Genomic DNA, 12,994 nt, shown 5'->3' on the forward strand with positions numbered 1-12,994 from the left:
TTTCTCCCACCACAGATGGACTCCGCTCCTATACCTCTCCACCTGGAGACTTCATGAACCTTGGCTTAGGAATGGGGATGGTCAATCTAAATGACTCTACGTATGACGGGTTTACTGTTGGAGGGTAAGTATGTACGCACATCGTAGACAACCTACTATGTATCTACAATATTTTTTTAATGCAAAACTGATACTGTGTGTCCAGCGTCGTACCTGAGAAGGCAGATCATGACACAGGGATTCACGGCATGCAAATGGCCTTCAGCATTCTCCTTAGCGCCACCTTCTGTAGGTAGCTACTGCCCTGTAAGACACTTTGCTACATGACTAAAAGGGTTGAACATTCTGTTACAAGGAGGCTACCTCCAATAGGTGGCACTAGAGAGATAGCTACCTTCCCTCTGCTGAAAAGCTCATTTGCAGTTTTTTTTCCCAGGAAGCCTTGCCTGACCTGTAACTCTCCCTAAGTTGACTGCCAGATGACATACTACCACCTGAGAACAGGGATTCAAATAACATTAAAGGAAGATATATTTTGGTTAGGTGTTCACATTGTTTTCCCCTACAGGCTACATTATGGAGGACTAGGTCAGCTGACTGATGGAGTCATCGGGGCTGATGACTTCCTGCAGCACAAGGAGCAGGGGGTCTGGCCTGGGTACGACTATGTTGGTTGGAATGAGGCAAATTTCCCATCTGGATACCTGGAGATGGAGTTTGAGTTTGATGCTTTGAGATCCTTCACTTATATGAGGGTGAGTAGTGTATGCATAACTGTGGAATACATATTGCAGCTGCATTCCCCTCCTCCCCTTTTTTATTACTTTATCTCTGAGTGTGTACATAGACCCTACAGCAGGGAAGGGGAAACTAGAAGACACTAGAAGGTGAGGCCGATGTCACTTTCTCCTTATCGCTATTGCCCGCATGGGTTTGTTTGTTTCTATACGCATGGAGGATTCTAGATATGTCCTTTCATGTCCATGTAAGTATCACCCGCACATCTTCTCCATTTAGTTGGGCGTCCATCATGCGTATAGAAACAAACACACCTGTAAATTCCTCTTTATATACACCCAAGCTTGTTGAGGAGCCAAGGCTGCTTAGTAGGCCTGCTCCATCCAGGGACCCATTTTGGCATATGGCCGCCTGATCTTTCACTGTCCTCACAGGTACACGCCAATAACATGCACACCAGAGGCGTCCAGGTCTTCCGCCGTGTAGAGTGTTACTTCAAGCGTTCCTTACACACTCCGTGGGACCCGACACCAGTCACTCTATCTCTGGCAATGGACGTCCGTGACCCAAGCGCCCGCACCGTCACCATGTCCCTGTCTGGCAGGCTGGCGAGAATCCTGCGCTGTCACTATTACTTCTCCAGCCCGTGGCTGCTATTCAGTGAAATCTCATTTCTCTCTGGTCAGTATCTGCTTTATATACAGATACAACATTGTCCACAGTTTATGTGTATGTCTTCTTTCTGACAACCCTACCCATTTACTCTGGCAATTTACTTCTATTTAAAAATCTCCAGTTTTTCAGTACTTATCAGCTACTGTATGTCCTGCAGGAAGTGGTGTATTCTTTCCAGTCTGACCCAGTGCTCTCTGCTGCCACCTCTGTCCATGTCAGGAACTGTTCAGAGCAGGAGAGGTTTTCTATTGTGATTTGCTACTAACATGGACAGAGGTGGCAGCAGAGAGCACTATGTCACACTGGAAGGAATACACCACTTCCTGCAGGGCATACAGTAGCTGATAAGTACTGGAAGACTAAAGATTTTTAAATAGATGTAATTTACAGATTAATAAAACTTTCTGAAACCAGTTAATTTGAAAGAAAGAAAAAATTGCTGGAGTACCCCTTTAACAAACAGGCCCAGATGACAATGGAAAGGAAAGGCCCCCATAGTAACCTCCTTGTATTCAGTATCATGTGACATGAATGTTTTTCTCTATCCCAAAGATGTTCAAGACTCATCAGAACCAGAGGAACCAAGTCCCCTCCCCCCACCACAGGAAGATACCCCACAACCTCCTACAACCGACCCACCGCAGGGCACCAGCCAAAAGACGTTGGTAGTTTTGACTACCATAGGAAGCTCCAGCGAAAGTATTCACGGTGAGAAAATTATTTCATAAGTTCCAATGTAGATTAAATTTTCATAGCTTCTGCCATAAACAGCGCTAGTTTTATCTATAGGTGGTGTCTGGTACTGCAGTTTGGTCTTATTCATCTAATTGGGGCTGAGCTGCAATACCAGACATGGCCTATAGACAGAAGTGGCGCTGTAATCTATGCATCTTTTTCTCACATCGTCTTGTATATTGTTTGTACCGTAGAAGCCGTCAGTGTCAACCGGATAAACCTGCCGATCGTCAAGGATGAGAGCAGCAATACCTCCATTCTGATTGGCTGTCTGGTGGTCATTATCCTGCTCCTATTGGTTGTCATTATTCTTATCCTCTGGAGGCAGCGCTGGAAGAGATTGCTGGGGAAGGTGGGTAAAAGAATTTTGTGCCACTAACGTGTCTCTGCCTTTTAGTCATCCCTGCAGAGCGCTGTGACTAGTCACTTATCACTCCACCCAGATGACTAGTCACTCTCCCGGTATCACGCAACGGAATAAATCTTTGGGAACACTGCCTAAGATCCTAACCGAGTTGACACAGAATGGGGGTAACAATCACAGTAAAAAAAGGTAAAGGAAAATGTAAGAAATACTTAAAGGGGAACGCCAACAATAATGTTTTCCTCTCATATCAACTGTTGTCAGAAATTTATACAGATTTGTAAATTACGTCTATCTAAAAATCTCAAGTCTTCCAGTACTTATCAGCTGCTGTATGTCTTGCAGGAAGCGGTATATTCTTTCCAGTGCTCTCTGCTGCCACCCCTGTCCATGTCAGGAACTGTCCAGAGCAGGAGAGGTTTTCTATGGGGATTTGCTACTGCTCTGTCAGGACAGAGGTGGCAGCAGAGAGCACTGTGTGAGATTGGAAAGAATACACCACTTCCTGCAGTACATACAACAGCTGATAAGTACTGGAAGACTGGAGATATTTAAATAGAAGTAAATTTTAAATGTATATACCTTTCTGACACCAGTTGATTTGAAAAGAAAAAAATCAACTTGAATTCCCCTTTAAGAATTTCTTCCATCTTCCTCTAAGTCTTTCAGTGTTAGGTGTATGTTCAGTTGGTGTCTGGTTGACCACTCATCTCAATTCACAGCTGGTGACCATAATATTCAGCTATTTACTGTATCTACAAAATGGCTGCAATGTACAATAGGAAGAACTGCTCTGAAGTACAAACTGCTGCTTCAACAACTTGAAGACATAATAAAAACCTAATTTTACTTCTTTTTTGCCCGATCTCTCCAGGCTCAGCACCGCCCCTCAGACAGTGATCTCACCGCCCACCTGTCCCTCCCCTCCGACACCGTGGTTATCAACAACACCCAGAACCTTTCGCTGGCATCTAGACATGGCAGCCGCTATGAGCGCATCCTAACCTCAGAGGGGGAGTACCAAGAGCCCAACCACAACCCACTCGCCAAGATGGCTACCCTGTGCCCGAGCTCTGATGGGGCAGGTGAGTGTGTGCATGAATGGATGGTGCATGTCGTGTGTGTTGTGTCTAGTGGGGTAATATGCTATGTATATAATATGTGCATGTGTGTAGGGTAAGTGCATGAATAGGAATATATGTAAATGTTAAAGGGTACATTTTACCCATTTCTTTAATAAAGTTATATAACTTTGTAATACACCTGTATTATAGAAAACGGAATTATATATTATGAGGCAACATGGCTCCTCTGCTGCAACCAATGGCTGTGTTGGGAACTGCAGGGTTGCTCAAGCCTTGGTCCAGGCACAGTTACATATTGGGGCATGCAGCACTGGTGATATTGAGCCTCCCCTGCTGTCTGTGGTAGTATGCTGCAGCATTAGCAGCTGTGCGAGGATCAAGGCTTGAACAGCCCTGCAGTACCTGCCATTGCAATTTGTGAACTACAGCTATGAAAATGTCTGTTGAAAAAACATACACTGTATACAGCAATATTGGAATTTTAGTCTAGGGACTTCTAATGTTTGGGTAACTCTCTATGGGTAACTAATGGTGTTCATTGTATTAACAGACCTGTTGTGGGGTGGGACGTGTGTGTGCATGTGTGTGTATTGACCTAATTCCGTGTACACTGTGTCTGCATGGTGATGGCGGTGTACACTATATACTCTGCATGTGTCTCTCCAGCTCTACTGTTAAACAACCCAGCCTATGAGCTCCTGCTTTCCACCTACAGCCGGCCAATCACAGAGCCACAGGCTAAGCCAATCAACAGCCAGGGTAAGGGGCTGTCATTTCGGAGCTGAGCGCAAAACGGCCAGCTCCGGTCTGTATATACTCTCCATCTCACTGTCTCTATCTGTCTCCGGACTGGAGAGTCCATATTTAGCTATGTGTTTCATACTGTTATGTTGATGCATGAATAGAAGTACAGGGACTATATTATGTGGAATGCTGGGATAATGTGTGACCGTCTGAGTTGTCATAGGGAACTCATATTAATATGTACTTAAAGAGGTAATTAATCCAGCACAAATACAATATTGGCACCATAAGAATCCATTGGCCCCTATGGGGCACCTCCCAGTCTATTTCCTGATAATCGTCCCTATACTTGTACAACCATTGTAAGGTGACGTTCTGCTCTCTTCTGTTGATCATTCCCTCTTCACTGTCTCTCAGATCCTTGTATTACTTTATTTCGCTCCTGACTATTTCTGTTCATCCTTCGCTTTTCCCTTCTTCCTTCTTTCTCCCCAGAAGGCGGCTACAGAGAACTGGAGTCGCCTAAGCTGCCCATGGTGTGCCCCCCGAGCGTCCCTCACTATGCAGAAGCCGACATAGTTACCCTGCAGGGGGTGACAGGGGGGAATACCTATGCCGTGCCTGCCCTGACTGCTGACACTCTCACCTCCAAAGAGCTGCCCCTCAGCAAATTCCCCCGTGGGCATCTGCTATTCCGGGAGAAGCTGGGGGAAGGGCAGTTTGGGGAGGTAAGTACTCATTGCTATATACAAAAGACACTATGGGGGAGATTTATCAAACATGGGGCAAGATTTATCAAACATGGTGTAAAGTGAAACTGGTTCAGTTGCCCCTAGCAACCAATCAGATTCCACCTTTCATTCCTCACAGATTCTTTTGAAAATGAAAGGTGGAATCTGATTGGTTGCTAGGGGCAACTGAGCCTGTTTCACTTTACACCATGTTTAATAAATCTCCCCCTATATATTTGTATTTGTTCGTCTTTCCTATTGCCCCATTACCCCCTTTCATGCAGTTGTAATCCACTCCTGTTTGTTTATGGCCTTTCTAACACTTCCCTGTCATCCATTCTGCCCTTTCATCCCTTATTTATTGTTTTCTTGACACCAAACTGAGACTTGCTGACATCTTCTCGTTGACCGCTATGATCCGTCTTCCTGTTAGGTTTCTTTTACTGACATCTCCCTGTCAATCATTTGTCCCCTGCAGGTCTATTATTTCTTATTGGCCATCTATAGACCTTCTTCCCTACATAAATGTATATAAATCTGATTACGGCTATGTTTACACAACGTTCTTTTCATGAAGCTATTGTTTTACACAATTTATTAAGCGTCCGTTGTTTGCTATGGCCGTCGAAATAATGATCGTGTCAATTATTGTCGGATGTTGCCCATAGACTACAATGCAGTTTTCATTTAAAACAAACGCTGTTGTTTTGAGTGCCAAATAACGGCCCGTTTATACGTTGTGTGAACATAGCCTAATAAAGCAGATTGACGTGACTGCTGCCAGGATGTTTATGTCCTCCTTTCTGGATCCTATAAGCCCCGTCTGGTTGTTACGTATATACTGCAGGCTGACACTAGAATGAAAACCCCCGACATCACAAACCTTTGCCATATTAAAGGGGTTGTCCAGCAAAAATCTTTTTCTTTCAAATCAACTGGTTTCAGAAAGTTTCATAGATTTGTAATTTACTTCTATTTAAAAATCTCCTGCCTTCCAGCACTTATCAGCTGCTGTATGTCCTGTAGGAAGTGTTGCATTCTTTCCAGTCTGACACAGTGCTCTCTGTTGCCACCTCTGTCCATGTCAGGAACTGTCCAGAGCAGTAGCAAATCCCCATAGAAAACCTCTCCTGCTCTGGACAGTTCCTGACATGGACAGAGGTGGCAGCAGAGAGCACTGTGTCAGACTTCAAACACCACTTCCTGCAGGACATACAGCAGCTGCTAAGTACTGGACTTAAGATTTTTAAATAGAAGTAGAATAAAAGTCTACATAACTTTCTAAAACCAGTTGATTTGAAAGAAAAAGATTTTCATTGGAATACCGCTTTAATTAAATTCTTGGAAAATTGGAGAAACCCCTTACTAATGTCCCCCCTGATATGATATCTTATTGTATACACTACAGAGCTATCCTTCCAGTATATAATAGTTATAGGCAGTGTCATTTATAATCTCCAGGTTCACCTGTGTGAGGTCGTGAACCCCCATGAGCTGCCAGTCCTCCAGTTCCCATTCAACATGCGCAAAGGGCGGAGTCTTCTTGTGGCAGTGAAATTACTACGGGCCGATGCCAATAAAAATGCCAGGTAAGATGATCTATTAGTAATGTACCCAGTGAGCTGTACGTACTATTAGACTCGGAGCATTTGTAAATTACCCGGCCAATGTGCCCATCATATCAGTTGGCGTGGCAATACCAGTATATGTTTGCGTTACCCACCAGTTTCCCTATTTCGCGCTCCAGTCTTCTCAGGGACTATATCACTCATACTCTTTACCTCTTCTCAGGAGCGATTTCCTGAAGGAACTGAAGATCTTGTCCCGTCTGAGTGACCCTCACATCATCCGCCTGTTAGGAGCCTGTCTGGATGAGGACCCCCTGTGCATGATCACTGAGTACATGGAGAATGGAGACCTCAACCAGTTTCTCAGTTCCCACGAGTTGGCTGAGGAGGACGAGCGCATGGAGGACGGACACAACCCTCCCTGTATCAGGTGACCAAACCTATAGATTGATATGTTGGCTACATCAATGGGATCTTAGCTATAAACCCAGCAATTCTGAATGGAGAACCTAGCTATATTAGGGAAGATATTTGCCTGCTCAGTGCAATACTGATTGGCTTGTCTGTCCATGGCCTATCATAGCCATCAGCTTGCTAAGCTCCTATTACATGGGCCAACTACAGACCGATCATTTAAGTAAACGAGCGCCAATCTGCTAGACCGTGCTTGTTTACTGGACCTATTAGACAGCTGATGGATGTCGTTAGCGATGTCCATGTAGCTCTTGTTCAAACACCTGACACCTTACCGCTCCCTGGAGTGGGGAGAGGTAAGGTGTCAAGAGTTTGGGGAATCGGCAGCCATCGGCCGCGCATTGCTATTACACGTAGGGATGCGTAGTCGGCACCCAGCGATTTTAGGTCCAAACCTAAATCAACAATCAGCTGATGATCGTTGTCATCGGCTAAATGTTTTCTCTATTACACAAAGCGATAATCGACCTGATTCGGCCAATTATCACTCTGTATAATAGGGTCCTAATAGATCCCACCAAAATTGGTAGGATCTACCAAAACATCAATGGCTGGTATGGACTGGTAGGGCATAAGAGGCACATACCCTGTAGACTGCAATACTTGGGGGGGAGGGGGTCCAACACATCATCATTGGTGGGGGGGTTGTGATCCTGTCAAGCCACAAAGAAGAATGAGGTGATACCAGTCATGCATGGCGCTCTCTCCCAACCTTAATTCAGGATACCCTCTAAAACAGTCATGTCAAACGCTGGCCCGTGGTGCCATTATTTTTGGCCCGTCATGCTTTTCCTTTGCGGTGTTAAATTTGGCCCACCTGACGTTGCAGCAGATTATAATATGGGTGGTCCGTAGAGCTGCGTGGACAATCCATATTATATTCTCGTGGCCTTGAAGTATCTCAGTAGTGCCCCAACACTGGCAACGTGGTGAAGTCATCACGTGCATCCTCCGACGGGCACCTCCTGCAGCCTCTGGAGCCGCAGGAAGGGTGAGTCCAAGCTAAGGGGGCAGTCATGAACAACTACAGTGGGGGTTGCCTTCTATTTTATGACAGGCTTTTACATAAGAGACTGTTGGGGAGGGCTGGCTACTATATAAGAGACTATTTTAGGGACTGGCTTCTATATAAGAGACTATTGGGGAAGGCTGGCTACTATATAAGACACTATTGGGAGGGCTGGCTACGATATTGGGCACTTAGGAGGGCTGGCTACTATATAAGACACTATTGGGAGGGCTGGCTACTATATAAGACACTATTGGGAGGGCTGGCTACTATATAAGACACTATTGGGAGGGCTGGCTACTATATAAGACACTATTGGGAGGGCTGGCTACTATATAAGACACTATTGGGAGGGGTGGCTACTATATAAGACACTATTGGGGGCTGGTTACTATATGGGACACTATCGGGAGGGCTGGCTACTATGTGGGGCACTGGGAGGGGGGGCTACTACATGGGGCACAATTATGGGATTACCTACTGCTTGAGGGATATAATGGGTAACTTTCATATCCTCACAATTTCCATGATGAAATATGTAAACCGTTTTAGGTCCGCCATGAGACCCATTAATAGAACATGTTGATATTGAGTGAATCCACCATCTTACACATAGCCCTGTCTCTCTCTTCTCCTCAGTTACCCCAGCCTCCTCCATGTGGCCCTGCAGATTTGCTCTGGTATGAAATATCTCTCGTCACTTAACTTTGTTCACCGGGACCTTGCTTCTCGAAACTGCCTGGTGGGCGAAAACCTCACCATTAAGATAGCCGACTTCGGAATGAGCCGTAACTTGTACGCCGGAGATTACTACCGCATACAGGGCCGGGCAGTGCTGCCGATCCGGTGGATGGCCTGGGAGTGTATACTGATGGTGAGTGATGGTTAAGCATTGATCTCTATGAGGTTCTTTGGGGGTTGGTTAAGTTTTTATCTTACAGATGGAATATCAGTCATGAAGTATCGTGTAAGTGCAGAATTTGTGGGTTGATATAGGGTTTCTGTGACCCCTGTGTAGCCATATAGTCCCTATAACGTACACGCTTGTATTAGGTTCCATCCATTAGGTTCCGATAACATCAATATTAGTCTGTAGGGTATTCTTGCTGTAGAAACAAAAATCGCCAGAACCCCAATGGAAACCTTATGGTCTGTAAGACGACATCATCACCATGTAGAACTGACCCTTCCCTTTGTGCTATCCTTATCTTCAGGGTAAATTCACCACCGCCAGTGACATCTGGGCCTTCGGAGTGACGTTATGGGAGATTTTCATGTTGTGCAAGGAGCAGCCATACGGGGAGCTGAACGATGAAGACGTGATTGAGAACGCGGGGGAGGTTTATCGGGACAGTAAGAAGCAGGTGAGTGTGGCTATAGATATAATGGAGACATGAACCAGCATCAAGAGAAGGGCCCATGCTGCTTGTTTGCATGGTTTTCCTTGGTAATATGGATGGGGGGGTGGGTCACATGTGACATCCGGTATGATTGAATATACATATAGTCCAGTTTCTATAAATTGTTATTGTATTTATTATTATTTATTTTTAAAGACACAGTAACATGAAAAAAACGTTATGTAATTCTATTTCCTTCTTTGTGCCCCTCCAGATCTATCTGTCCCGGCCTCCGCCCTGCCCTCAGACCCTCTACGAGTTAATGCTGCAGTGCTGGGCCAGAGACTGCAGGGAGCGGCCATCGTTCCAGGATATCCACGCTTTGCTCACCTCTCACGCCCTCTGCTGTCCTAGTGTGGAAGTGAAGGAGTAACCTGAGCACTATTCTGAACACTTTACGTCACCTTTGTCATCAGTTTAACCCTATAGCATCATCTCTTCGCCCCTATATATGTCCTATAGGACGTAGGAGATGTCCTGTGTATATCTTCATCATGCCTTCATCCCAGACAACTATTCCACTGCAATGTGTCTCAGCCTGTCATACACACTGGATATCCTAGATGTAGGGTAGACATGTCTACCGGTGCATACATGTGAAATGCTGGATTATAATCCAAACATATGCTATACTCAGTACACTGGATTTTTCATGACAATATGGCAGTATAATCCGATTATTAACTTCTACCCCCTTAATTTGTCCCTGTAAAAGTGTGCAAGAAACATAGACCACGCCAAGCCCTTAAAGGACGTTCACAATACCTAATGGGGCATATAATGGTAGTAAAAGGGGCTCTCTCTTCATACCTTGTGTTAGCTCGTATAGACCGAGAAAGCTCTGTTCTCGACCTGGTGGACCATAATCATCACCTGTGCAATCTGATCGAACAGAAGGAGCTTGGCCAAAAAAAATTTCTCTTGAAGAGACAGACGGCTTACAGGGAACTCTGGCACCACTTATCTTGTGAAAACTGTAGAACTGATCAGGAACATTCAGATTACTGTCATCATCAGGCGCTAGAATTCTCAGACGCATTTCGCATGCTATCTATAACCTTCATCTGCGTTATTAACATTATAACATTCCACGTGAAGAAACTTTATAGAATGGAACCATTTTACCTATGCGTTGGTACAGTGATGAACTTTCAGTCACGGCCCTGGTAAATCTACACGAGGGTGTTGGAAAATCTCCATCAGTCATAGACCTTAACTGTTCCTGCACTTAATCGGAGAGGTGATCCTTTCCCTAACATGGGGGTTGGGTTGGGGTTATTATTTCATTACTCTCTGAAAAACCTGTTTTTAAAAATTCACTTGACACATTTGAAGTGTGACACATTAGCCGGGGATTGAGTGGGCACATTTCTGGAAAGACGTCAGCCTTGCCCGTTTCGAGATCTCTATAATGCGGGTCTTACTGCTGCCTGTTTGTCAGTCTCCAGGCTGCTGTAAAAAAAGTTTTGTCTCTCCGAGGAGGAACTTGATATTTTAGGAATGTAAAAAATGAGCGGCATCTATCGTGAGTCCTTTGCCAGCCTTCTCCTCTCCATCATCCCACGCTCTGGAATCCTTATCCTACAGTGATGCCAATAGGGAGCTGCCGTCTCACATATCACTTGACATTCTGCGCGGACACATCTGCTGTTCAGAGATTTGATGGGTGGGCACATTTCCGAGACAACACTCCGGTAATTTGTCAAGAAAAAGCCTCATCGGAACTTTCTATTCGACACACTCCATAGCCAAAGCAAATACTCCCGATTTCATTACGTGGTCACCTTCCTGTTTCAAGGGCTTCTCCATAAAGTTGACCTATTTAACCCCTTCCACCATCTCTCTGCCACCTGTTGTGTCTGGATGACTTGGGACAATTTTTCTTTCAGTGAACGGAAAAATTCCGGCTTCTCGGGTAGCATAATGGATATATTGTATCAAAGATCTCAAGGACGATTGCAATACAAAGCCATTTTATACTTAGCAATATCGGAAATTATCACTGAAAAATCTGAATCTACAATGTGGGTTGTGTTAATGAACCCTTGAAACACATCTCGAGTCGATATTTTCTTTTGCACGCCATGTAAGAGGCAACAGATAGGACATTCTGGAAACTCTTGCAGACATATTGTTGCTAGTAATTTAGTAGGAGTAAGATACGCCTTTTGAGTCTTCAAAATGACTCCACGATCTCTCAGACACCCAGTGGATGTTTGCAGGAGTCCTCGAGACGTCTTGATCTTCCTTAGATGGGTTGAAAGCCTTAATACGGACTGTAAGGTTGGACGCTGCTTGAATCTTAATCTTGGATGGTCGGAGCTGAGCTCAGTCGTGAGGAGGCTTGGACGTTCGTATCCCGGTTGTAACGCTACGGCCTGATGTGTATATATAGTTCTGCTAATTTAATGCTTTACATGAGATTGTGTTCGTTTTTTTATATGATGTTAATATATAGAGATTTGCTGAATATCACTAATTTGCAGAAATAAAGATTGACTTTTTTTTCTAGGATCTTTTAGAAATCTTGGTCCTTGTGTTTTTCTTGTATTAAGCCTACATGCATTTGGTGACAGGGTAAGCCAAATCATATATGTCAATCACCCAGGACAGGGGGAGGAAGAATCGGGAGACGAGAAATGCGGCAAACTTAAAGGGGAACTCCAACAATTGCATAAAAACATTAAATACACAAAAGCATATAGGTGCACTCACCAATCCCTCACCGATTGTTTGACACCTTTCCAACGTGTCTATGCTGCTCCTACCCCCCGGATTCAAACTTTTATAAATGATCCCATGGCAACCAGCCAGGAAACTACATGTCCCAGCATGCATCACACCTCAGAACCAATTGCTGGGTACTCACCCGTCGTGTAATATCCACCCACCACTAGCTTGGTGTGCTTCTGCTTTGTACAGTACTGTATCTATCTATCTATCTATCTATCTATCTATCTATCTATCTATCTATTCATCTACATAGATTACACAGAGAAACATAAAACAACAGTGACTCCTTTCCCCTACATTACTCAGGAGAGGCTGTTTCCCCACCTTGGCCTAGTGATCACTATGTGATGTCAGTGGTAGGCGGGGTTAGATATGAGGCATTACAGCTTGCCTGGCAACAAAAGAGACAAAAATCATGTGACCTCAGTCTCAGAAGGGGGGACGAAGGAGTGGAGACAGAGAGGAGCAGGCAGTGAGGGTTTTTAGTAGCTTCAGGGTGTGAGTCAGGATGCGATAGAGACAAAAACTTATTACATGCAAGCTTAGATTATGGGTGGGGATTGAACATGGTTAAATCTCTCTTCACCGGAGTTCCCCTTTAACTTAGTTGATAAAAATGAGCAGACCGATTAGCATTAACGCCTTGTGATCTGGCTATCACTGACTTCTGTAGCTGGTAATATAATACACAGAAAGAGCAGCTCTTGTGGCAGATGACCAGGTCTAGGTCACCTGCTT

The 12,994-nt window shown here is 44.7% G+C and overlaps 1 protein-coding gene across 5 annotated transcripts in view; it reads left to right on the forward strand.

Moving 5' to 3' along the window:
- Positions 1 to 10,013, forward strand: part of DDR1 (discoidin domain receptor tyrosine kinase 1) — a 49,189-nt gene extending 39,176 nt beyond the window's left edge. For 3 of the 5 annotated variants that reach the window (XM_069943769.1, XM_069943770.1, XM_069943768.1), the window contains 13 exons: positions 16 to 124; positions 569 to 755; positions 1,173 to 1,419; positions 1,966 to 2,121; positions 2,343 to 2,500; positions 3,387 to 3,597; positions 4,264 to 4,356; positions 4,837 to 5,069; positions 6,534 to 6,661; positions 6,864 to 7,070; positions 8,763 to 8,997; positions 9,338 to 9,487; positions 9,738 to 10,013. In XM_069943769.1, the coding sequence (XP_069799870.1) occupies positions 16 to 124; positions 569 to 755; positions 1,173 to 1,419; positions 1,966 to 2,121; positions 2,343 to 2,500; positions 3,387 to 3,597; positions 4,264 to 4,356; positions 4,837 to 5,069; positions 6,534 to 6,661; positions 6,864 to 7,070; positions 8,763 to 8,997; positions 9,338 to 9,487; positions 9,738 to 9,896 (2,273 nt within the window). In that variant the 3' untranslated portion in view covers positions 9,897 to 10,013. The remainder of the gene's footprint in view (positions 1 to 15; positions 125 to 568; positions 756 to 1,172; positions 1,420 to 1,965; positions 2,122 to 2,342; positions 2,501 to 3,386; positions 3,598 to 4,263; positions 4,357 to 4,836; positions 5,070 to 6,533; positions 6,662 to 6,863; positions 7,071 to 8,762; positions 8,998 to 9,337; positions 9,488 to 9,737) is intronic. The other 2 variants (XM_069943771.1, XM_069943772.1) reach the window with 2 other exon arrangements.
- Positions 10,014 to 12,994: the final 2,981 nt, after the last annotated feature.

Source organism: Dendropsophus ebraccatus, chromosome 10, assembly GCF_027789765.1.
Source record: "Dendropsophus ebraccatus isolate aDenEbr1 chromosome 10, aDenEbr1.pat, whole genome shotgun sequence".
Classification (NCBI taxonomy): domain Eukaryota; kingdom Metazoa; phylum Chordata; class Amphibia; order Anura; family Hylidae; genus Dendropsophus; species Dendropsophus ebraccatus.